Source organism: Coptis chinensis, chromosome 3 (genome assembly GCF_015680905.1).
Source record: "Coptis chinensis isolate HL-2020 chromosome 3, ASM1568090v1, whole genome shotgun sequence".
Lineage (NCBI taxonomy): Eukaryota > Viridiplantae > Streptophyta > Magnoliopsida > Ranunculales > Ranunculaceae > Coptis > Coptis chinensis.
In genome coordinates this window covers 73,053,276-73,080,896 of record NC_141458.1, presented here as the reverse complement: position 1 = coordinate 73,080,896, position 27,621 = coordinate 73,053,276, and the positions used below count along the sequence as shown (strand labels likewise).

Genomic DNA, 27,621 nt, shown 5'->3' with positions numbered 1-27,621 from the left:
CAAAGAAAAGTTTTCAAGCCCACCACAAGAGTTTAGTAGTCAGCAGACCGGGAATATTTGTGTGGTTGATTAGAGGACATTTTCGATAATTCATGGCCTACATATATATATTAATTCTTGATAAAATGACCAAAAAATACATCAAACTTTACGAACTTTTTTTTTAAATAAACATTGAACTTTCACAATTGGATGGCATGCTTACGTGTACCGTTACCACATGAGGTGGACTCTACTTAAATTTCATGAAATAGATTTAACCAAAATTCCACCATGTAGCAATGGGCAAAATTTCAACATATCAAGACTTAAGTCCCCCACCCCACCATCTTCAGAGCTCAAATTACTGAATTAATAACAGGGAGTGACTCTTAAAGACAAAAATAATGCAGAAAAAGTAACTCTCAAGGACACCTTTTTATTTTTGTAACTCACAAGGACCGGGTAGATGAAAGGTCAAGTATACCCTTGATGTGAAATAAAAAATGGATCGGGTAGATGAAATGTCAAGTATACTCCTGACGCAAAATAATTAACGTCCCGACCCAGACGAAAGGACCTGGTGTATTTAGTATGAACATTGAATGTTCATAGTCCTTGGGTATGAACATTCAATGTTCATAGTCCTTTGGGTATGGACATTGAATGTTCATACATGAACATTCAATATCCATACATGAACATTCAATTATTATAGTCCTTGGGTATGAACATTGATTGGGTATGAACATTCAATGTTCATAGTCCTTTGGGTATGAACATTGAATGTTCATAGTGAACATTCAATGTTCATAGTCCTTTGGGTATGAACATTCGATGTTCATAGTCAACATTCAATGTTCATAGTCCTTGGGTATGAACATTGAGTAGGTATGAACATTCAATATTCATAGTCCTTTGGGTATGAACATTCGATGTTCATAGTGAACATTCAATGTTCATAGTCCTTGGGTATGAACATTGATTGGGTATGAACATTCAATGTTCATAGTCCTTTGGGTATGAACATTCGATGTTCATAGTCCTTGGTCCTTTGGGTATGAACATTGAATGTTCATAGTCCTTTTGGTATGAACATTCAATGTTCATACATCAATATATCGTATAAAGTATATTCACCTATTTGGATATGAACAATCATTGTTCATATACCAGTATAATGTATGAACACTCATTGTTCATAGTAAAATGACATAAAGGGTAAAATCGGAAAATATTTATTTTAAATCCGGGTCATTTGTCCTTGAGGGTTATTTTCACGGAAGGGTATAACTGGCATTTTAAAAAATGTAAAAAGGCGAGGCCAACTTATTTTGTCCTTGAGGGTTACTAATTTTGAAATAGTGGGTTCGTGAGTTACTTTTCCCCAAAATTTGTCCTTGTGAGTTACTCACAAAAAACCGTGTCCACTAGACTTCATTTTCCCCAAAATTAGGCCTTGGGACCAATTTCTTGAATTAATAATCCCCCAATAGAAAACCTAACAATCTTCCTCACAATTCATCAAAAAACTTGTCATTCCATTCAATCACCGTAATTTTTCATTAAAAAAAGAAGACAAAATGTGTTGAGCTCTCTTTAGAATTGAAGCCAACCTGATGAATGAGTGTTCACCATTTAGATGAGAAACACGCAGACAATCTTAATTATTCATGGTTAAAGCACCTTTAGGTGAGACACTATCCTAACATCAAACACCAAATTGAAAACTTTGGTGTTTTTTCATCTTCAGGAGAGACACATGTTGATGAAAACATCAAAAAAACACCAAAACAAACACCAGTGTTTGCTTTGGTGCTGTATCAAATCTCTCTCATGGTTTTTTGAACACCGCATGGGCTTGGGCTAGAGTGTGGGCTTCAATCACGCGGTTTTGCGAAAACCGCGTGAGAGATTTGAAAAGAGAAGAAATAAGAAAGTTGATGTGCGACATATCACGCGGTTTATAGAAAACCGCGTGGGCTTGGGCTTCTGTGGCGCGGTTTTATGAAAGTTGCGTGGGCTATACGACGCGGTTTATCTAAAATCGCATCATTTGATGTCAACTATTTGATATCGCTCCTAAAGTTGGTAGGTGTTTTTTTGGTTTGGTATTTGGTTTGGTTCAAATATTTGGTGTTTTTTTGGTTTTTCTCCTAAAGATACTCTTACAAAGTCTTGAAGATTCCGACAACCCATAAAATTATTGTATTTTGCATTTTGAATAATTGTTGTTCTATGTTTTCAAAGAGAAGATGGGAAAACATTCATGTCAATGTGAGTTGGGTTCGCACCTTTCAAAGGGAAGTTACCAAAACGATCCAATTGGAGGTCGGTTTTCTGTAAACCCCAACCCATAAGTTGAACACTAGAACATCTATTTTAGAAGTAAGGGCAACGATCCAATTGGTGGTCGGTTTTCTGTAAACCCCAACCCATAAGTTGAACACTAGAACATCTATTTGAGAAGTAAGGGTGGAATTTGAGCAGAGTAGCTCAGAGCTCGGCTCAAACTCGTTCATCTAACAAATGAGCTTGATGAAGCTCGGCTCGATAAGCAAACTACTCGAGCTCGTTCATATATTATATGAGCCAAGCTTGAATTTTTTTCAAAGCTCAGTTAATAAACGAGTCAAGCTTGAGAATAGTGAAGCTCGGCTTGATTACCTCGAATTACATCCTTACTGAGAAGAAAAAGAGTTAAATCGGTTTAATTTTAACTCATTTTACTCTATGGTCTTTGGTATTGCAACGCCCATTATTTGTTGCAAGGCCAAACAATGAAATGAATCAGATTTGACCCATATGGTTTGAGTACTTTTTTTAGTCCACCTCATCATTTAGGAGCATGCCACGAAGTCACTAACACTACACCTAAGTACGATGTATTGTGTAAGTTCAATGTTTATTTGAAAAAAAAACAAAAAAAAAGACAAAATCTAAGGTACGCACGTTGTACGGGTACTCTCTCATCTGGGCTCTCCATTAGGCAGGGATTCGTGTGTATTGCATGGCAGAGTCTTTATTCAAGGCTCTAGATGCCAGCGCAGCCATACAGCCGGCGCACTCTAGAACTGCTAAAAAAAAAGTGTTTTGATGTATTTTTTGGTAATTTTCTCTTAGTTTTCCCATTGTGAAGATCAAGTGGAGTACATTTTTGTCATTCTGCCCTTTAGATGATTGGTATAGCCACTCCAGTCCCAACAACTAGGGATGTTTTAGGCTTTTAGCATCTTTTTTTTTGTAGCAATCATGCATAGCAATCTAGGTTCCGGAAAAAGTTGCATTACAGTCTTATCATACATTCATGCCTGTCTTCAAGTCTACTTCTCCCTGGATTCCATCATATATCCAGCGCTGCTAAGCTTGGAAACGGTTCAAAATTTTCAAAACTTTATAACTTAATATCGCATAGCTTCAGCCAAGTTAATAGTGTCCCTACAAGAACACTTTTAGAACTTCAGTGATGATTATTTCCAAGTGCTCGGTACTCATCCTAATTTAGTAAACTGGTTGTCAATATTCAATATATAGCACCAACGCCATATCCAAAAATAGAACTAGTATTTGATATGTCTGGCTGTAAATCATCATTGTTGCTAAGAATAAGAGCAACAAAATCATACAAGGGCCCAGCAACACATGAAAGTGATTTCACTAAGTACCAACAAGGTTCCCTTCAAATAGTTCTGCACTCTGCTCCACTACTCAGATTTTCCACGATCCCACTTACGCTGAACTTGCTGAACTAAAATATCTCATAAGATTGTCATCACTACTCTAACTGATCGAATTCAATCAAGTAAAGTGTGTAGCTATCTTTCTAGATTCAAACGCACATGCTATTTCTCTTCTTCTGTATGCCTCTGATAGAAGCCTCTCAGTCTCTCACGTAACTCCAAAGAATGGGATCCGGATAGACGGATAGTCATGTCGGTGTGTCCACCCGTATGCAAATGATCTCAATAACCGTATGTTATCAATTACACAGGTTGACATTTAAATGTTGCTAAATGTTGCGCGATATCTTCATGCATCCACCCGTAAGCATGTGGATAAAATAACCAGTACGTATTTGCAATACTGAAGACTCCGCGGGACTTAAAGTAGAGATTCCACTGACAAACTCAGGTTTAGAATCACTCCATAAAACTTGTTCTCTATAATAGGTAGAACTGTAGAAGGCTTCCTTTTCCTTGCTTCTGCATCAGCCCCAAAGTTGGCTTCCCTGCATGGCTAGTTTATTACCAGTAGCTTTTGTCCACCTAGGTCATGTTAGGAACAGAAGAGTAGTGGGTGATCGATTTGCTAGTATCTATAGACACTGACACATAGATTTCATTAATAGAATGCTCTGTTTCTTAAGAGCTTTGTTTACAAGCTTTACTGCTCATTGTCTTAGTGCTGGATGGCTTGAGTACACCCTCTTATATAGAAGCATAGAACCCTCTAGCTAATAACAGACCGTGAACTTGGACTATGACCTCTTTGATTACCACAATGATAACACACCATTTTTTAAGGGATATTCCAAAGTCCAAACCATAATGTTCTGAAAAAAAAATCTAACTACCGTATCCTACTCTTTAGGTGAAACCTGAAAACCATAGATCTATTATTTTTCTTTCTAATAAAGCCCAAATGAAGTTCCAAACACATTAAAGTCCAAACTACAGACTACTACGGGTCAAGCAACTGATGTATGGTGTGGTTTGTCTAACCGTATGAGGCCTGACTTCAAAGTTGGTAAGCGTATCAAATTTGAAGACGAGTTTTGGACTATAAATTTTCTCGGTTTGTGGACGGTGCTGCTGGAAAATGAAGATATGGAACTTGAAATTACGAACACAAATTTTTACTATCATTGTCAACCCCTCTGTAATATTATGGTGGTCAATACACAATCTGGTAAGATGATCACCGTTGAGGTTCAAAGGTCTGACACGGTTGATTATGTGAAGACTAAAATTGAAGAAACGGAGGGTATCCGAACTGATCAGCAGAGGTCATTTTTTGTGGGAAGCAACTTGAAGATGGTCATACTCTTGCTGAGTACAACATTCATTCAGAATGAGTCTACTTTACAAGTAGAGGTTGGTAATTTTATTTTTGGTGTACATGATGCTGACGAGTGACGCTGACGTGTTGTTGTTTGTTTGTTTGTTGTGTTTAGTTCACTACTTCTGTCTAGGTTGCAGATTCCAAGTTTGTTGAATGTAGTGAAAGGGAATGCGTATCTGGAAATATTTTTGTGGGTCAAATGAGGAATCATTACTGGAATATATTTTGTTCTTTGAATCATGTTGGTTCAATTCATATTTAAACTTTCTAGGTGATGCATGGACTAATACTGAAATAATTCAAATTTCTAGTCACATTTACCATCTGACTTGTCTGTTGGTATAAAGTGCTACCTGTTGTAAATTGTTTCTTGCAAAGTCCCAACAAACGATGCATTATTCTAGTAAAATTTGTGAAGTCGAGTTGTATGTAAGATTCATTCAAATAAAAATGCACTAGTGAAAATACTGTATGGCATGAATGCATGATGCATCTGCAAAGATTGCTTAAAGGGTACTGTTGCATTCAAAGAAAAGTTATCAAGCCCAAGGCCCACCACAAGTTTAGTCAGTCAGCAATTTTTGTGTGGTTCATTAAAGGATATTTTCGATACTATTCAATCACTCGCCACCGTGAAATTCAAGGCCTACAAATATATTCTTCCAGTGTGAAGATCTAGAGTGGAGTAGAATTTTGTCATTGTGCCCTTCAGATGATTGATTTAGCCACTCCAGTCCCAACAACTAGGGATGTCTTAGCATCTCTTTATTTTCTAGCAACCATGCATGGTAGACCTGGTTACGGAAAAAGTTGCATTACAGTCTTATCATGCATGTGTTCAAGTCTATTTCTCCCTGGATTCCATCATATGTCCTGCTAAGCTTGGAAACGCTTGAAAATTTTCAGAATTTTTTAACTTATTAGCTATGGCATAGCTTCAGCCAAGTTAATAGTGTCCCTACAAGAACACATTCAGAACTTCGGTGATGATTATTTCCAATTGCTCGGTACTCAAATGCTAATTTAGAAAAACTGGTTGTCAATATATAGCACCAATGGCCATATCCAAAAATAGTATACTGAAAAGGTCACACGAGGACTAGTATTTGATATGTGTGGGCGTGTGGCCATTAATTATCATTGTTGCTAAGAATAAGAGCAACAAAATCATACAAGGGCTCAACAAGGCAGCTAGGCATGAAAGAAAATTTACTTTCTAACTACCAACAAAGTTCCCTTCAAATAGTTCTTCACTCTGCTCCACTACTCAGTTTTTCCACGATCCCACTTACGCTGAACTTGCTGAACTTGCTGAACTAAAATATCTCATAAGATTTTCATCACTACTCTAACTGAATTCAATCAAGTAAAGTGTCTAGCTATCTTCCTAGATTCAAACGCACTTCCCACACTTCTCTCCCTCTGTATGCTTCTGATCAAAGCCTCTCACTTAACTCCAAAGAACGGGATCCAGATAGCCATGTCATCGGCGACGATGTGTCCACGCAAATCTCAAATATGTATCAGTTATACAGGTTGACATTTAACCCTTGACAAAGCTGAAAGTTGCTAAATGTTGCGATATCTATACATCCACCCGTAACCATATGTGGATTAAATAACCAGTACGCATTTGCAATATGTTTCAGATGTTTGTAACCATGTTCAATCAATTAACTTGCCGAACATCCATATAAAACTTACCAGGAAGTCTGTAATTAATGGCCGTAAAATTTTACGAAGAAAAGACTTATGGTAGGCTTTATTGGGCTTTGACTTCATAAGGAAAACTTATAAAGGAAATTGTAATGGAAATTTGTTTTACATTGCTATCAGATGTTCGCTGCCCGGCTTATGTAACCATTTACCATTCTGACCATGAAGTTTCCATAGAGATTATCGACTACTTTGTTTGCTTAACGGATAACAAATTATAGCTGCTAAATTTCTAACATTGATCTTGACTGCACTATAAATCTGAATCGTATGTGGATGTAGAGAAAATAATAATCAGTCTGACTAGTATTTATTTACAGTAGCCCTTGTTATACAATCATCAATTCATCAACTTCTGACAGCATCTTTAGGCTTTCTTATTTTATCCTTTCGATCTGTCTTCGCCACCTTCGAACCAAACTAATATTTAGCAGAAGCCATATCATCCTTACAGCTTGTACGGGAGTTCAAGCAGTATGACTGTGCTTAACAAAATTAGCTGTTCCGGGCCTTGGTTAGATGCTGTTTCTGGTGAGAGTAAAATCTTCTTACCTAATGTAAGTAACTAGTGGGTTCCCAGGGGTACGCCGCCACAGTAATCTGGGCCTGTGGTGAGTGGGATATATTTCAAATTTTGTGATTCTGCTAGCATGCATAAATGCATTCGATCTACTGCTGGGTCCCTTACCATTCTCCCCCTTTCTCCTATTTTCAACTTCTTTTCATGTTCTACCTTTTTGCTCTGTCAATGTTTTCCAAGCATCTTTCTATTAATAACATTAGGAGATGAGGCAAAATTCATCTATAACGATAACATAATTATTTTCCATTATACATGAATCATCCATTCTAAGTCTTATTATTATTCAACTCCAAGGAGGATAAGTCATTGGCAATATGCGCATCCCTAATCCTCTGGTTCAGAAACCTAGTCCGAACCTTTCTTTTCCCTCCTAAAACAAAACTAGCAAGGACCAAGTTTCACTAGCACTGTCTACATACAGAGGCAAAACTTTTCACCTAAACATACTTAGTTTTAAGCAAAAAAATACCAGTAGAAAAAACAGAAGCTAAGTTTACTCCTTGAAATCATCCTTGTCGTCGGCTGAAATTGGTCTATTCCTCCAAAAAACAGCGAGGGCACTGCCACCAAGCTGCACAGATCAAAACAAAAACAAAAAATTAACAAAAGACGTCCAGTAACAGTGTTGAGTTAAAAAAAATATATCATAAATTGCTCATACCGCCATGCAAACAACACTGACAGCAGAGGGGACCGCAACAAGGGGATTGGTGAAGTGCTTTTGGGCAAGTAAAAATCCCAGTGCAGAGCTCTGTAAAAGTAATAAAAAATTTAAACATACTACGAGATCACTATGAATTTTGCGAAAAACAAACCAGAACATAAATATCGTTCTTTTATTATAGTGCAAAGCAGTTCTTTCCCATTTGGATGCAAGTTCGGAATGCTTCAGCACCTTAGAAGGACACTTCAGTAGCATAAAGTGTTAAGCATAATAGGGACAATTTTGATCAATGCAATAGTCACATCAGTTTCACATGTTAAAAAAAAACGACATTCCAGCAAAGCATACGTTCTACCGGTTGGCGATTAATTAGCATGTATACGATGTAAGCCAAATTTGTATCAGCAATGGTCCAACATCAATTGACAATTTGCAATTATATGCCAATATTTCAGTTTACTGGAGGATATGTATATGTGAATGTGAATGTCATCACTCTTTATAAGCAATCACACTTGCTTCACAATAATGTGTGGTATCATGATACACCTTTCACTTTCATCACCAAATATGTGCTCTTGTTTATACTGCAAATTTGGAAACTTTTCCATGATGAAATATAACTTGAACAGGGCATGAGTCAAGGATTTGATCAGTGTTTCCTACTAAAAAAGATGGCAATCAAGTCAAAACTTTGTTTCAATTTCAAATTTGCAAAGTTTCAGCAAAATCTGAATCCTTTTTGGTAGATCAGGGGTGGAACAACCTAACAATTCCTTTTACTCATACAGTCATACCCTGTTTTAGCTATAACTCTTGATGGAAACTTCCCAAATTTGCAGGGCAGACAAGCACAGCCATTCACAGCCCAAACACCAAATGTGTGTGATATTAACCTCACGCATACAAATTTTATACGATTCGACTGAAAAAAAGCACATAACTCTAACAACAGTCCTGGGGAACTCAAAACTGTTCTACTTAGCAAGTGCCAACTAGCAAAGTCGGTAAAAACTTTGGGTGATGATACCAAAGGTCTGGGGCTCAAACCCTGCCAGCATCAAAGAGTTACTGGTCTCATTTAAAACAGGCTTGCCAATAAAAAAAAGCATGTTCTAGTTGGATTGGTACAAAATATGATATAGAAAGAATATATCATGAATTCATGATTAAGGATACATGAAAATCACAGTAGACACGCACTAATATACATATATTTAACCTGGTAGTCACCCACGTTAGACACGTGAAGCAGAGCAAACACACTATTAAATGCAAAATTCTTTTATGCATATGGATTTGAGTTTTATAAGTTTGTTCTCAGGTGGTGGTCACATACGTGTGTTTGGTTTCATGAAATCAAATAACACGTAACACTATCGATATTAACGGTTGAGATCAAAGTTTAATTGTCTAACGAGTGTTGGCATGAAGTCACAAGACATAGTAGTGTACATGGCCAACAATGAGAAGTAAAATAATTTGCGAGGGGCAACAGACATGAACATGGACTCTTCTGAAACGGCAGCACACCCCTTTTGAACATGTGCCAGACTCTATGACTCATTGACCTGACTCAATGGATCCTGCTGTACAGGGTTTCAATTCAAATTTATTTGTGGAATGAATGTAGTCATATAACACCAGAAATGTGTGCTTCTTAACGACAATTCTTTCTTTCAAACATATTATGGAGTATACAATTACATTAACACGAATAATATTAGATCACCAATCCTGTTCTTTGGATTGCTGAGTCTGACACTGAATATCCTGGTGAAACTTCAACCCTCACACCACTGTCCATCTAACTGAACTCCTATTTTCAAAAACAATTTTCTACTACCTAGGTCAAGTTTAAGACCATCTATCCCTACCCCTCCCAAAAATAAATAAATAAATAAATAAATAATAATAATAATAATAAATACATGTACATATATATATAAATAAATACACTCACACTCCCACAAACAAATAAATAAATAAACCCAACTGTCATCATATTTTGTGATTCATTTTTTTGTCCCCAAGTTTATTTCAATAGATTTCTTGTATAACTTAAAACGAGCATTGTGAATGATTCATAGTTGTACCATCAAAACTGTGAGTTGCCAGGCTCATCTAAGCACAATGGATATAATTGTTGTGCCACAATAAATAAAATCATTAATTATTAACTATTATCAGAATCTCCCATGTACAGCGTCTCGCTTAGCAAGAATGGTCTCTACAGCATTTCGGACATGCATCAACATTAGCTTCCCAAGAATTAGGGTCAAACTTCAAGATCTTGACCTAGTTCACAAATGGTAATCCATGGAGTACGGCCAAAAAGATGAATGCCTCAATTTTCTACTGTTCATGCAAATTATAACTAATAATTCAGCAAAAATGACATACTATAAGAATTTAATATTAATAACCTCTCAACAAGTATGATGTGCTGGTACCAAAAAAAAAAACAAGGACATGTGTTTGTTGGAAGTATATCGTATACATTAGCAAAAAAAGAACATTACCTGCATTCCACATTCTATGGAAATAGTACGGGAAGTCGATTCACCAAATGATATTTTTGAAAAAAAGTAACCAAGAGCAAATGCAGCAGCATGCAGGAGAGCAACGGGTATTATTAGTTGTACTCCTTGAGTCTTCAAGACATCCGCAACTTGTCCAATCTTTGAAACACGCAAAACTCAATTTTTCAGTAGTCTCAAATTATAACAATCCTCTATTCTTGGAGCATGAATATGAAGAAAGACACCAAAAAAATTTTAGTAATTAATATGCATAATGACTTCAAAGTCGTAATCTTACTGGGCTCGCACAAAGTAGGGTAGTCAAAATAACTCCGATTAAAGGTGTGACTGCAATTATCTTCGAAGTGAACTTGGGAAAATACTCATTGGCCAACACTGAGACAAATAAAAATCACATTTAACATAGATATCCATTGATAATTTCCATAATTCAGTACTCTTCGTGATAAATTATCATTCTTAAAACAAAAGGCTAATTTTCCCTAGAACTTCCATATATCATTCCACTAAAAAAATAATGGTTACCTCCAACAATTGTTGGCAGTAGAACAACCTGGAAAGTACTGAGAGCAAGGCCCTGCAAAGATTAGAGAACACTTAGCTGAAGTATTTAGGTGGTATGGACAAAGAGGTCTGTGATTTTATGCAGTGCTGCGTTTCCATGCAAGTGAACCATGAAAACAAACAAATCTGAGTATTCCAGAAAGGATACTTAGGAACCAAAATTCCAATTACAACATCATTCATTACTCTCCTAAAACAACAGTTCACGATAAATGTTCCCTGACTGTCCAAATGAATGAGATCTTTAGATAGTTATAATAGATGCACCACTAGGCTGAAAAGCTTAATGACTTGTATTAAATACAGTCAAACTATTAAGGAATTTTTTTACAAATACAGCCAAAATGAACTTACCGCTGCATCGACTGGAACAAGCTGACCTGCAAGAAGCTTAGTAAGCAATGGGGTCATAATAATTGCGCCAATCGTTGAACACCTACATAACCCAAAAGAGGAGTCAATACAAAACAGTACTTCCAAAGTTTTCATGTGTACAAAATCAAAGTTTAGCAATAATAAATCAAGATGGGAGGAAATCTTCAAACGATTGACCCCAAGAAACTTCATTGCTAACTTAACAGTCTTAATCCTTTAGTCGTTGGGTTAGGTCAGACTCACAATCCAACGACCAACTGAAAAGCTCTTTACTCTGATGAAAGGCTTGAAATTGGGAACAATTATCTCTCAAAATAAAAGGAAGAAAAAAATTAAAATAAAATAACACTGTTTTTAACCTTGACTGTCAGTAAATTCTCGAAAAGATCCTACCTAGACGAACAAAGCCAATTACAATAGGAACTTTCAAATTTCACAGCTATATCAAAGCCAAATGTGAACCAAAGTCAGGTATGACACCTATAAGAATATCAAAGCTTTATCCCACTTCCCAACTAGTTAAGTACGCTTTATTGTGTCCACATATATCTTCATATCTCGTCTTCTTCCTTTGATCTATTGGGATTAAGAATTTCACTGTGTCATCGAGTGAACAATTCATGAATCCTCTGACTTCTTATTACAGTTGTTTTTAGCCATGTGCTTCCTTAGGACGAAGCTTACCCACTGACAGATTGAAATCCAGGAGAAGAAACGGTGACAGGTTCGTTGCAGTACTGTGTGCAACAAGGACCGAGATGTACTATCAATTAGCTGGAAGGAAGAAGAACAACTGAACTCTGAGATTTCCTAGGCAGATAAACTAGTTATTTATTCCATGATACCAGGTAAAGAGCTAAAGATTCGAATTCATCTATCCCATCCAAAGGCACTACTATTACTTGGACTCAAATCAGAAGCAGGATTCACAGGCACACATAATTGGCTGGATAGACACGCTGTAAGAGACTATGAAGTCGAAATCTTTCTGTCAATTCATAACTACCAGCTTGAAGCAATTAGATTGGGATGGGGAGACATACATCGAGACTACAAAGTGATTTTTTTTTTAAATGAATACCTAAAGGCCATCAAGATACTTTGAGAAGAAAGGTAGTATGCGCCAAGACGGGAAATTAGAGAAGAAGAAGAGATGATTAACGAAAAAGTCAAGGAAGAAATCAATGGAAACACATGGGGTAAGGGTGGCTCTTTGATTGATTCAGGTTGTGTTCCGTAAGGAGAGAATCTGCCTCCATCAAAAGTCACACAAAAAGTCAAAATAAGTTGGAGCAAGAAAGAGTATGGCGGAGAACAACTTAGAGTAACATATCATATTGTGCACCAGAAAATTAAGTGGCTAAGAGATACTGAAAGATTATTCTTGTTATGATGGTAACACTACTCATACGAACTTAATAGAGAGAAGTATTTTCAGGTGTTATGTGATGATCGTTCCCAAACTGACTATATGCTAAGTTTGTGGCAACCTATAAGCTTTAATTTGTAGAGCTGGAAGTTAAAAAATTAAGTACATGCTCATCATAGTCTGAGAAAATAATGTACACATGGATGGGCGAAAAATTCCAAGTGAAAAACTCTCTCAAAATGTAGTACTAGCTCAAACTGTGGAAACTAGGCTGAGCTATCCATTCATATGTAAAGCCATCTGATGCACCAGGTAGTGCACCCTAACAAATAGAATTGAAAGAACATCATATTATTCCAAGTCCAATACGAAATTTGTAGTTCGAGCGGTGCTAATTCTGACATCTTAAATAATTCTGAAAATTAAACATGAAAAAATGTTTAGGGTAACAGTCTCAGGTAGAAGAAACATACGAATTGAGGTTTCTTAAGAATATGACAAAGACCAACAGAATGTGGGTTTACTATTGAGGAAGCCAGTTAGGAGTTGCCGACAGTTAATCAAATATTCGAAATGGCTCTACATGGTTTTTACAGCATCTGTTCAGCTGATTCAAGACATTTCAAATAAGACAATGTATATAGGCGGGAAGTAGGCCCCGCCCTCCCCTCTAATCTAACGGTTCCACGTGTTGTTTCCACTTATATGACATGGATGATCCAAAAACATCGGGGCAGTGTGCCGGTTTACTCAGTGGCTGTGAAGGTTGCGAGATTTATGGGAGAAAAAGGAATATAACACATAGTGATGAATGATTGCGACACAAGGCTGAGAGAGATGGATTTTTGTATTTTTCTTATTTACTAAATATTAAATTGTCGTTACTTTTGATTGCCAAGTCGTTTTTTAATACAGTTTATATATTTGGAACGCTCTCAAAGAGACCTTTCCCATGAGACCACCCAATACCACCAAACTATGATAAAGATTAATGTTTTATAGCGTCTTCCCGCAAGCTGTAGGCATGACATTCATGGGCATACTGCTGTGTTAGTGCCCAAGGTATAGTTTTTGAGCAAGCGTCGAAAGACCATGGGGGATATTTGAGTCGCATGGCCAGGGCACACAATATTCTTTAACGAAGAAAGCAGATAAGTTGATGAACGTATAACTGTTTTACCATTTGAATACATCACTTTGGACATTCCAACGTCCATCCCAACACAAACATGTTGTTCATGGCTAACCATGACATCAACTACTTGGATGCTCAAAATCTGCATTATCTTTTCTACATGGAATATCCAACATACTAAATACGTAGACGATACTTGTTAACTCCATCAGCATGCATTGAGAAGATAAACAGACCAACATTTTGTTATGAATAAATATACGTACGTGGACCACTTGGTAGGACATAATTATCCCGACAACAGAATTTAAAAACACACCAACAAAATAGACTTACGTCGTCATGAGAACCGAGAGTGCGACATTCCCCTTGGATATATAGGTCGCTACATTTGATGCCTGGCCTCCGGGGCAACATGAGACCAAAATAAGCCCAGTTGCAAGAGGAGCAGACAGTTTCATACTCTGCAAACCAAGAAAACAAGATTTGGCATCGAAACTCACTCATATGTGAAACAAACAACCATTATAAAATACTATTGACTTTGAATAGTGCATAGATTAACAAACAGTACCCGAATACTTGCTGATAATAAAATAGTGCTCATTTTGAACATGCATAGATTAACCTCTACAAGTTTTTGCTTAGCCGAACACTTGCAAATTAAAGTTGTTCTTGAAAAATCAATTAAACTTACTATTCTCAAATCTCAAGTAGAATGGTTATATGCTCACTGGAAAATAAACTAGCATTTACGGAAATGTGCTTATTAGGTCAATGCTTTCAACTGCTTCCCACCCCCCACCCACCCACAAACACACACCCCCACCGAGAAAGTTAAAACCAAATTGATACAACACGTCACCGATGGTCTCATCATCATCTTCATCCAAAAAGCCTAGGGTCAGTTCAGAAACCCACTCCTCCTTTCGGATCTATCTACACCATGTATTCTTATTAACTTTCTACACAGTAAATTTGTAACTTATAATTTATCACACATATTACACTTATCAATATGACAATACCACAAGGAGTAAATACAAAGATGTATAATATAAGAATAGACGAGTGGAAGGTTTTGAAATTTCAGTTTGTATGCACATAGGATCAGTTGGGCAGATATCTTTAAGAAGGGATTATTCTAACAGATTTACTATGCTACAGACAAGCCTTTCAGTACAGCCTACAGATATACAAGAGAAGCAATCAGATCAAGGGACTGCAACTTCAAAACAAGCTCAAGCTTCCTGTCTCATAGATTTTTCAGGTTTTCTGGCAAGCTCATTGGCTTGCATCCAATGATCTTGAGGGGGTGTATCAGAGTATATAACTCCCACGCTCAAGCTTCAGACTTCCAGCTCAGCATCTCACTCTAACTAACTTGTCCAGCTCATACATTCTGTTAACAACTAACAAACCAACTCTTGTAACTGACAGCTGTAGCCGACTATGTCATGTAACTAACTCACTATGTAAGTGTTGTGAAGAACAGAGAATGCAAGTCAATGAAATCTATTTTCTTCTTTTCTAGTTTTCAGTAGTGATCTAATTTTTCATAATTGAATAGTGAGAAACCAAAAGCCCAGTCCCAAGAGTATTGTTGAGTAGGGTTGACTGGCCAAATATAACTTATTTTTCTAACCCCAAAATAACCAGGTTTAACCATATACAATCAGACTTAATAGTAAAGAGCTCAAACGAAGTAGCACAATCAATATTACCAACATCTTACTAAAGCAAACAAAGAGAAAAAAATCTACTCTGATAAGTCCCAATTTTCAGCAACAAAAAGAAAATGGAAGAAATAATAATAATAATAAAAGGACAAGCCAAATACCATTGCAATCAAGAAGCCCAATATGGGCTTGATTATGTACTGAGCAAGAAATCCTACACCCACCTGCATCCAGAAGAGCAGTTCTTAAACTGGTGAAGTAACATAAGATGTGAAGATATAATCAATGGATCTGATATGTACTAAAGCTAACGTTCAGAATCACAAAAAGCGGTTTGCATCTTACTGTCCAAGGGTTTCGAAGACATCGTCTGAAATCCTCAAACGTCAAGGTCAAACCCATTGAAAGCATGAGGAAACCCAAGCCAACTGTGAAAAGATCTGTTTGTAGCCAAGTAACCTGCAGGAGGACCAGAGGTAAGTGATCATGCAATGTCGGTTTTGAAAATAAGTGGATAGCATAGACTTTAAGCCCAAAGTTAGTCAAACACGTTGCACAGATCATGGTAACAACTTATTCTCAATAAGCAGATACAGATAGATGAATTACCGCAGATGGCTTGTATATACCAATGATTGTGCCTAAGATGACCTGTCAAAAGATACAGATCAGAATCGAACAAACAGTTATTTTGAAAGCAAACTAAGAAAAGTAGAATTTTGGAAAGATAAAAAGAAATGGTCATCCATGAGTTTCACGGAAACCCTACATTAAACATACCCACAGAGGAAAAAGAGTTGTTAACGTTTCAATAATGTTCTCATACTGACTGAGTCCACTTGGAGTGCTACTGGGCACATTCCCTGATAGATCTGCTTCGGCTTTGCACAACACTTGATGACTCCTTTACAAGCATAAAATAGTCTGTTTATTCAGAAATACATACTGTATCTGATTCACAAAGATCCAAAGTGTACTCTCCTTTAAACTTTAAAAATGAAGGAAAACACAAAGGTGAGAGAAAGAAACACTATAAGGCCAGGGATCATCACATTGTGAGGGTTTCCATAGACAATGCGAGAACGACATGCAAACAGATAAAACTCCTGTTAAGATGACTTGAAAAGTTTGACTGCGGAATAACTTTAGAAAAGCGTGTGAGGGCATTGAATTGATCAACGAATAGGCCTAAATAGTGTGGATATGTACGTAAGTGAGATGTTGTTACTAGCTATGGCAGATTGATAAGTACCTTCCTCACGAATCTTTTATGAACTCTGCGATTTATACCCAATCAGGTGAATGTTTCTCACACTTCCCTAGGCTGTCTCCACTTGACAAGACAATTCTCAAATGTTTTCCTGCAAACATTCTACTCATCTAAACTGAGTAAGAACCAAGTATCTTATCTCCCTAATTCACTCCAAACATTGTACTGACCAAAGTTTAAAGTCTCATTTCATTTCGCAAAAACGCTAATAGGAATACCAGTGGGGCCTAAGTTCCAGTTTCAGTCTCCTTTCTTACAAATATATATACTTGTTACTTATCTAGTTGCTCAACAAGTACCGTTGTACTTGATCTCAGTTCTCGATATCCCCCGAAGACTTTGTTATAAATAAAACAATATAAACAAACAGAACAAAATAAGCCACTTCCCAATCAACTATGTATACACACTACATACCGGGAAGTTTGAACAATTGGTGAACTGAAAGCATGAATGGGATTCTGCAGACTACATTTCACAACATTCCTTCGCATATCTAGTTCCTCAAACAATTGAAAACCAAGTCAGAAAATATATCAAATATAAAGAACCCAAACAAGTAAAAACAGACATACCAGCCAAGTTGGTAGGAAGTCTTGTTGTGTAAAAACAACAAGTGGGTCTGTTGCAAGAGGTAGAATACCCTTTCCAATTACATTTTTTATGTACAAGTCTAGACATGGAAGAAGTCATGCAAGAAGTAGCCATTTTTTTAATTTTTGAGTGTGGAAGTGAGGGACAAAGAAAGAAAGAAAGAGAGGATAGGCAAAAAATAATTGTACAAAGTGTGGATGAAAATATGAAATGAAAGAGAGCCACACATAATATCTATATTGTCTCTATCACCATGAAATCAATTCAACAGTAATAATAATAGTATTGAGTTTTGTTTGCTGTTGACCAGTTCCGGAATATCGGAATATATCGGGGGCATATTTTACTGATGATTGGCGTTGTATTATATCGACCAGTTTTAAGAACCAACAATTGCTTATGAGTCATGTTATTGTGTTGGGCACAATTTGACTCCATACATCCGCCCCCCCCCCCAATCCAAAATACCCATAAACCGTGTAACCAACAAATACCAGTTCCATAAAAAACCAGCTTCGTCTCCATAAAAAAACAGCCGTTCGTGTCCATCAATATCGCTCGATCAATTTCTGCTCTCGATCAGATTTCTGCTCTAGATCATATTTGTAAGTTTTCATTCTATTGTTCTTGATCTTTAATGTTGTTTTCATTACAATTTTGCTACATTGGTTATTAGATCTGTTATCGATTCATTTGTTACATTTGTTAAAATATGTTTGTCTATTTTAATCGATTAACGAGTAACTGACTGGGTATGATTCAATTATTTGTTAACTTTCTTTAGTTAGGGTCTTTATTTATTTATTTTATCTATTTATTGGTTTCAATCAATATGTTTGTGATATGTTTGTGATGATAAACAATAATGTTTGTTTTGTTTCTTGTAAAACGTAAATACTCCTCCTAGTTACTTTTATAAGGAGACATAACTGTGTTGTCATTAAGATTTTCTTAATTGTGGTTTTAGTTCTCTATGTTTTTAGCATCTAGATATTGAACTGTATAATTAAAAGGTTAACATGACCTTTGATATTGATTTCTAATAATAACTTGTCTAAGACGTATTTTACTTGCTTCTTTGGATCAGTTTTGGTAGGGTAGAGCAATATTAGGATTAAGTTTAGAAATTGGATTTGTTCCACTGACTTAAGGATACCCATTTTGTTGAATTTTTATTTATACTCATAATCATTAGTTGAATTTGGTTACTTAAATACTTGGTTGATACCCAGAGTCTGTTTCTTTTTGAGTTTGTTTACATTTAGTTTCGTACCTATCGCCCATATTGTTCATTTCTATGCGTGTACTCTGCATTAGTTGTGGATTCACCCCTTTTTAGTTCCTTCTAATATTGCAAAGATTGCGTTGCGATGTTGTGATCTCAATCCCTAAACTAAGTAAGCTCAGGATTGGATGGCTCTACTGCAATACTGAAAAAGTTATTGTCTTGGCTTTGAGAGCATCCATTCCTTCCCGAACCTGTTCTACCTTCTTAATAGGAAAGTCTTTGATTAAAATAGACAAGCATATTTGAGGAGGATATTGTGAAACTGTTGGTTCACAGAAACAAACAGGATGGATTTACTTATACGGGAATTGCTTATACTATTATACACTTCTTATGTGTTTGTGTTTGTGTTTCTCGGCAAACTTATTTTTGTGTTTGTGTTAGTTATATTTTGTAGCAATGCCTCGAACAAAGAATGTGAAGAATGTAGCAAAAAGTGTTTTCACGGGTGCTAAGAAGTTGTTAGGTGGGGGGAGTAGTATTTCGGGTCGTGGTGACCCGCCTGAGAAAAAGAGATGAAGGGGAACAACCACCTCGGCATCAGTCCGTAGAAGGGATCGGAAAGCGGATAATCCCAGTAATGTAGTTATAAGTGGTGTAGAGTTAAGAAATCAAAAGAGAAGAAAGGGGACAGTTCCGAGTGATGTAGATGTAGATTTAGATTTAAATGTAGATGTAGATGTAGATGACGTAAATATGGATCGTGGGAAGAGTGTAGTTGTAAGTCATGGTGATAGTGAAGAAGATGACGAAAAGGGTGTTGATGATGCAGAAGAGGAGGAGGAGGATGATGATGAGGAAGTCCCTTAAGTCCCTATACATGTACCTCTAGTGAATATTGTGAGAAATTCCAACAATGACTTGGAGTTCCAGAGAGGTGTTTATGGAAGTGGCCCTCGTGTGCCACATCTGTTGTATGACTATGCGGTGCACGTGGCTCGCGATGTTTGGGAGGGGCAGGTAATATTATCATATAGTGTCTATTAGTATTTAAATTTTTTTATTACGAAGCCTTGTGCATACATTAATATTGAGCTTTTATTGTTTTAGGCAGAGCGAGAGGTGTTGAAGTGCCATGGGCACCTAAACAAGTTGGTATAATGGGATATCATCGGAGAGTGTTTAGACTGTTCTAATTTTCACGTGGAGCTTCAAAGGACCGGCTTATATGCTCTGGTCTTAGGTGTATATAGGCATCAGGATCCTGTGTTGGTCTCTGCGTTTGTGGAGAGGTGGCGTCCAGAGACCAACACGTTTCATATGTCGTGGGGCGAGATGACAATCACGTTGGACGGTGTTTCCCAACTTTTAGGAGTTCCGATCAGAGGCAAAGCAGTGACTGGGGACATTGATTTGACCCTAGAACAGACAAAAAGACTCCTCCACCAAGGTCTTGGCATACCCATGGACAAGATAGATGCGGAGATGAAATCCAATAAATTCACTTCCAAAGTTATGATGGATTTCTTGATGAAGCAGTTTGCTGGGAAGGTGACAGATGAAGATTTACGGGATGAAAATGGGGTTGTTGTGAAGAAGGCGTCAACCCAAAAAGAGTTGCAGTTTGCTGTGAGAGCTTATTTGTTGTTTTTCTTTGGATGTACCGCCTTCACCGACATCGGAACCTGCAGTTCCCGTTTGTTATCCGGAGATCGCTTTATGAAATTTGCCGATCGAGACTACGTGTGGGGTGCAGCCTTACTGGCTTACTTGTACAAGGGTTTTGGGACTGCCACAAGTGCCAAGGTGAAGGGTGTTTCAGGCTATTTCACTCTCCTATAGGTATTAGTTTTTTTGTTTTTTTCTTTTCAATGTCAATTTTATCTATCTATTACAATATTAACTGGGTGTCTATATTAATCTAGGCATAGATTTATGAGTACTTCCCGGTGTTCAGGCCATTCCCAAACGATGACTATCAGTTGAGCATGTCGCGTACTCATAAGTACTTTCGCCATTTCGATCTTTTTATGCTAGCACAACAGCTGCATTGAAGCATACCCGAGTGATGATTGATAATATGACTTGTACCGATGTAAGCATTTTTGTTTGTAAATAGTTTTATTTATTAATTGATATTATTAGTATGTGGTTAATGATTAATTTCCTCGATCATATTCTATTTGACAGGTTGAATGATATCCCCATGCTGAAGTCCGAGCTACACGCCCGGTGGATGAAATAGCATTTTTCGAGGGATTTATATGCTTTCTTGATGATGTCGAGCAATACAATGTTTCGAGGGTTGTGCGTCAGTTGGGTCATATGCAGTTTGTACCCTCAGATCCCCCAAGACCAAAGACCTCGACGCGAACTACTTCCGGACGCATGTACGATGTGGAATTTAATATTGCGTCTTCCTACTGAAGTAAATGGCAGAATCACTTGATACAACTTGAACATCGAGGACCCATTGCGTCTTATCCATAGGAGTGTGTGAGTAGATACATGAGTTGGTACGAAAATAATAGTCATATTCGAATGATAAACCGTGATCATCCTAATCACTACTCTCTACAGAGTCTTCCATATCATAATCTGGTAAGTTAATACCTTACAACGTTAGTTTTTGTTTTTTTTTTTGTTTTGTTTTGTTTTTTTTTGTTTTGGTATTTTATAAATGTATATACTAATGTAGTTTTTCGTTTTAATTTTGACAGCACCCCATCGTCGATGAAACTTGTCGCTTACTCGATCGAGGCCTGCAATTGGGTGGGACTGCGATTCCAGACGATGCACGGAACGAGTTCATGGAGGCATACAATTTGACAAGGTGCAAGTTCATTGGCGGACGATATCGTGAAGAAGCAGCCTATTCTTGAGCATTGATCTCAACTCTTGGAGTTCTAGTAGTATAGGGTTGTTTAGGTTGCTTTTATTGTAAAGAGTGACATTGTGGTATATCTATACCCAACTTTATGAATACTTAATTTTGTGGTATGTTATTTCAAAATATTATTTGATGTTATGTGATTCTTTGTTTTTTATGTGTTTGGTTTTGAATTTGGAAGTGTTAAAATTGTTGGAATATGGAAGTTGAATTTGGAAGTGTTAGAATTGTTGGAATATGGAAGTTAAGAAAAAAAGAAATTGAGATTTGCCAAATTTCAGTCCTAAACGACTTGGTCACACCGGTCAAGAGGCCAAAAAACAGAACTTTGTGTTTTTCAAAGTTCAAATCCCAAACGACATGACCACACCATTTAGGACATACTATTGCTTGCCGTTTTAGAAATACTAATTTTGTCAACTCACAAGCTAACGTGTTTCGTTTTACAAGTGAACGAAACAGAAAATTGGACGATCATTCCCAATATAATTCTGGTTCCGTTCATAGCCTATGAACTTTTTAGTGTGTACAACTTTGCATGCATCACGGGTAAGGTCAACAAGGTAACTAGAAGCTAAGCAATACAACACAAAAGTCACCAGAGAATTTAGTTTGGTATTGTACTATGAATTTACCATTAAGCTCTTTGTTTCATTTGTGGAAATCTGGTTCATGGACTCGTTCATAATTCAACCATCTAACATATTTTCTTTCCTTTTGATTGAAGAACAACTATTATACGTCTTTCTTTTTCTCTATAACTATTAATTATTATTGGTTTTATGATTATTATTAAAATTGTTATTATTACTTGATTTCAAAAAAGTGACGATGACAAATATTAGGATTCATCAGCTCATGCAGGACTCTTGATCAATTTTTTATTAGGAGTGGCATTGGATATTTGGATGTCTCTTATTATTTAATTTTATTTATTTATTTTTGGCAGTAAAGATATATTATTATTTGATTCTTGTAAGGTGAACAAGAAGAGAGAAACGACTTACACCTAAAGCCTAGTGGCAATCTCGCAATTGTATGTAAAATCGAGGGCAATACGGTTAGAGGTTTGGACAGGGCAACACAAAAAGCCAAATTTCGGACAGTGGCAATATCATAATTGCTTGCAAAATTGAAGGCAATGTGCTAAATCAAGAGAAAAACGTCTAAATTTCATTATAGAAATTGACAATTTTACCCTCCCCCCTCACCTATGTTATTACATAATACCCTCTTGACCGTAATCGTAATAATTGAACCCATATAGATGTATAACTGGAAAATGTCACTGTTCACCGAAGCATTCTCTTTATAATAGTAAGATTTAGTCCTTACAAATATTAGTATGCAATGCAATGTCTTATGTAAGGATACTAGAAATTATCCGTGTCAAAGGCTTTTCCAAGTTGACTGCACAATTTCTTCCCCCCAAATAGCTAATTAGCTACATGATTTTTTATTTTTTTTAAAACAAAGCTTAATTTCTTCTAGATTTTCCCAACACTTTCATTTCTAGCAAATTAATCTAGTCCGTTGGTCAACAACAATCTAGGCCTTTCTGGGCATGAATGATATTTGGGTAGGATGTAACTCCTAAGGCAGACTGTACAATATTATTTTGGCATGAACGTTGTAGTCTTTTATGCAACAATTCTAGTTGATGAATCTATCACTAAAATTTGAATTTGACACTTGTTGAATGAAAGTAAAGTTAATTTCAACTAAAAAAAACAACGTAAAGCCCATGTGAAACATAAATATTTCATTTTAAGACAACTATTTCATCAACGAAATAAGATTTCATAAATAAGAAAAAGGGGTATGGAGGCGAATAGAGATCACTGTGAGATAGATTCTCAAGAAAAATGACGTGTACACATACACATACAATAATGAGAATTATATTTTGTTTCTTTGATATTCTAATAGCACGACTTATTTACTTGTGATATCCACACAAATAGTACTCCACTTCTACATATGCACATATATTTCATATTCCATCTTGCCAACACTCTTAACCTGATGAACTAATTAGTCTTGAACTCTTGACATCAGTTGTTTGGACCGAAGATAGGTAATTAAAGAAAATACTTGGCGCTTTATACCTTTGTGCTTGGTGTTTCTCTTTGAGAAGTCTATGTTCCTTTGTTGAGCAAAAAACTATGTTCCCATCCTACAACTTTGGACAGAAGACTTGCCAAAATAAACACCCTTGAACCAAGATTGGTTCCCTAACATGTTTGTTCACGCGACATGCACAATTCACTATTGCTATTAGGTATCCTTTTACATCCCCAATTGGCATTGGACCAATTTAAACATCTTTCATCTATTAACCAATCACCACTTTTCCTTCATTTAAGAAGCAAAAACCTATAAGCAACAAAGACGAACTAATGCCATATTATGTTGCACACCACATTTCTATTTTGAAATTAAAAGGACATTTTTCATGAAATATTGCATACCTAATATATTGGGAATGCTATTGTGTGTGTGTGTGTGTGTGTGTGTGTGTGTGTGTGTGTGTGTGTGTGTGTCTATATATATATATATGGGGAGGGATCGCCCACTCCTAGTTTACGCCCACTCCAGCCCACTCCAAATTGTACCCACTCAATTACGCGAGATCATCTCAAAATCTAAGGTCGAAATTAAAACAAACCAAAATCGAAACCTTCGCTCCCACTGTATCCACTCCAAATCGAAATTCTCAAACTTGCAATACTCAAACCAGAACCAGAACCAGAACAAACTATGGATTCATTGGTGATGCTCCCACTTTCTCTTTCTTTACACAACTATGGATTCATCAACTCGTCTTAACTATGTTATGTTTCAACTTACACCAACCAGAACCACGTACTTACTTACATTCTTTGATCCAGTGCATGTGTAGTTACGTTTGTTTCACTAGTAGAAAAAAGGGTTTTTGTGACTGTTTTAAAATGTTATTTGTAATTGTTCTGTTCGAAATGGTCACAAATGACAGAAATTGGCTTTTGTGACTGTTTTGAAATGTTTTTTGTGACTGTTGGATCTAGAACCGTCACAAATCCTTTTCTCTAGGAAAGGTCCAAGTGTATTGAAGATTATTTGAGACTATTCTCCCGAAATAGTGACATACTCCCCCACTTTATGTCACCTTCTTATAAAACCCATTTAGTTTCCAGCCCCGTGCGCCACAACTCCACGAAAAAAATAACTACTTTAGATGTAGGAACCGTTATTGTTTCACCGAATGATTTACGAACCGTGAAACACCATGCGCAGCGGAATAAAGGGTGTTCACGGTTTGGTTATAAATTCATACCTTTAGATTGGCTAAGATAACTCTGAGAATACAAGATCTATGAATCAGCAACCTCTTGATCTTCTGTTGTATTCATATCCTTAGAATGGACGTTATGTGGGCAATGATCTACCAACCTCTTCTTTCTCTCTTGGCCTCTCTCACTCACAAAATTGGAACCGATTTTGGATCTACTTTTCTTGAGCAAAACCTTGAGAAAAACGGCCAAAGAAAGAGGTTTCTATTTATAGGCTACAAAAAGGACCATGAGGAGAAATTATGGTTGGGCCTCCTGACGGACTTGGGCTTCCCATGTTCGCCCAGAACACATGGCCTAAGTCCGTCAACAAATGGTTTATTCAACTAAAGGCCATTGTTACACTACCGCCCTAATCCCAAATTACGTGTTACGTTTATGGGCTCCATATTATATGCTTGTTGATCTCCCCGTGTTTAAGATATCAAATTCCCGTTGATTAAGTCAAGTTATTGACAACTACATTAATCAACTTCTTATGTCCTTGAGTAGTACCACTCAACCTCATTGTCATGTCGGATTAAATCCACCTGCAGGGTTTACATGACAATCCTTATAAGCTTCTCAAGGGGACATCATCAACCCAACTTCATGCGGGTCACAGATTCCTTCTATAATCAACAGCACACCTTACATACAATGTCATTACCCAATCCATCGAGTTTGTTGATTCACAAATGAATCTCACTCATTGATGATTTAAATCAATGTACAATGCACGTAAGTGCCCATTATTATATCCGGATTAAGATGACAAGCATCCATAATAACAGAGGTGTTTGTTCTCTTATATAGTCAGTATAAAGAGAAACAACCTTACTTGGTCCTGTTCAATACACACAAAGTGTACTAGTATAATCTTGTAGTCAAGATAGACTAATACCATATTATACTACAACCTTATCAATGGTTTGTCCAAATCCATCTAGGTTGTGAACGTTTACTTATACTTTATAAGGTACTGATGATATAATCTTCTGTGTGTCACCACACACCATATCATCTACAACATAAAGTATTATACACATGCATATAACTAATAACATATATAATATGCATAACATTAGCCCATATGATTCTTATTCAAAATACAAAGAATTAGAGTTAATACAAAAGTAATGCTTTTAGTATATAACCCTATCAAGCTTCACAAACGCAGCCCACGTTCAGACTCCCGCTTCCTTCAAACACTCTTACCCTTGCCCTAACCTTCTCCCCATTCTTCTCTCTCTCCTCCATTTCGCTGTAAATTCTTTATCTCTCTCATACCTATTTTGCACAATCCTTTATCTAGCTATTTGGATGCACCAACAGTTTTACCATTTAAGAAAAACTAAAAGCCCCCGACCCATAGATTCTAGCTTGAGAGCTCTAGCTGCTCAAGCTGAAGGGTTGGCCGATTAGCTATCGGTGGTCTTCATGGTCCTCTTTATCATGTCACTACTCTTGCAGGTCCTCACTTTCAATTCCCTATTTTGATCAAAATTTTGGTTTAATTTATTAATATTATTTTGATTTTTTTGTTGTGTAGATGATGAGCCTAGATCGCTTCGTCAAGGGTGCCGCCAGGAAGAACCACTGTGGATTGGCTTTGAAGTTTCTGGCACCCTTCATCTTCTTTTTACTTGACTGTCTCATCCTTTAAGACGATTGATGGTCGTGGCCAGCAGATAAAATTTACTGGAAAGGGTCTAAAGCTGAAGGAATGTGAACACGTTATAATATGCAATTTGGAGTTTGAGGGTGGTAGAGGGCCTGATGTTTATGGTATTCAAATTAGATATAAGTCAAGGCACATATGGATTGACAGATGCAGCTTGCGTGGTTATGAAGATGGATTAATTGATATTACTCAAGAAAGCACATATATTACCATTTCTAGGTAAGGGAGGTTATCATCTGTTTGTCATTAGTTAAGATTTTTGTATGGGATTGACATAGTTTGATAGTCAGTTTTCTTTGCTTGAGGCTTCAGATGTCACTTCCCAGGACACAAGACGATGCTTATAGGAGCAGACCCCACTCACATTGGTGACAGATGCATCAGGGTGACCATTCACCATTGCTTTTTCTTATGGTACGCGACAGCGACACCCTAGTGTAAGATATGGGAAGGTCATTTGTACAACAATTACACCAGGGATTGGGGCATATCGTCGTCGGCTTTTCCATACAAGAGAAGTTCTTCAACTTGGCTCAAAATCTCATCTTAATATGTAAGCAGCAACAAACACAAACAACCACTCAAATCTAATTTAATATTTATTAACCATTTCATCACTACTGAGATTCACTCTCCTCTTCATTATGTTTTCAGGTTGAGGAGAACATCCGCAAGTTTGTTAGGAATTGAAAGGTTTTCCTCCATCTCAAATTGATGTGATTCTTTGTGATTCTCACGGTATCGCTCAACTTAAAAGTGTCACTGGTAGCAAGATCTTGTGTATTCTCCAGGCCCACGGTATTGATTTCATTAGTTTATATTTATTTATTGGCTTATTTTTGTATTTGAGTTATAAGTGATGATAATTAAAAATGGTTGCTTTATATTACGGGGTTATAACCTTATATGGCTTACACATGAGATCCCTGAAGATATGTACCATTTGATTAAGAAGGTGGTTGCTATTCGTAAGCAT

General features: G+C 36.8%; 1 protein-coding gene and 1 long non-coding RNA gene across 3 annotated transcripts; one reads left to right on the top strand and one right to left on the bottom strand.

The window, feature by feature from the left end:
• Window positions 1-7,543: 7,543 nt before the first annotated feature.
• On the bottom strand, window positions 7,544-17,870 carry BASS2 (Sodium Bile acid symporter family). Its single transcript, XM_086602589.1, has 13 exons — window positions 17,514-17,870; window positions 17,356-17,434; window positions 16,449-16,572; window positions 16,278-16,319; window positions 16,014-16,127; window positions 15,830-15,892; window positions 14,326-14,453; window positions 11,465-11,546; window positions 11,072-11,123; window positions 10,824-10,921; window positions 10,526-10,684; window positions 8,001-8,090; window positions 7,544-7,910 (listed from the first exon to the last, which is right to left on the bottom strand). Exons 1-13 carry the CDS (start codon window positions 17,644-17,646, stop codon window positions 7,833-7,835), a joined length of 1,242 nt encoding a protein of 413 aa, XP_086458715.1. The 5' UTR covers window positions 17,647-17,870; the 3' UTR covers window positions 7,544-7,832.
• Window positions 17,871-17,999: 129 nt separating this feature from the next.
• LOC147510738 (uncharacterized) lies at window positions 18,000-21,794 on the top strand. Of its 2 annotated transcripts, none has more exons than XR_015216865.1 (3): window positions 18,000-18,137; window positions 20,951-21,361; window positions 21,481-21,794. It is a non-coding gene; the product is annotated as an uncharacterized LOC147510738 (long non-coding RNA). The 2 variants fall into 2 exon arrangements; XR_015216866.1 differs by lacking the exon at window positions 18,000-18,137 and adding an exon at window positions 20,784-20,855.
• Window positions 21,795-27,621: the final 5,827 nt, after the last annotated feature.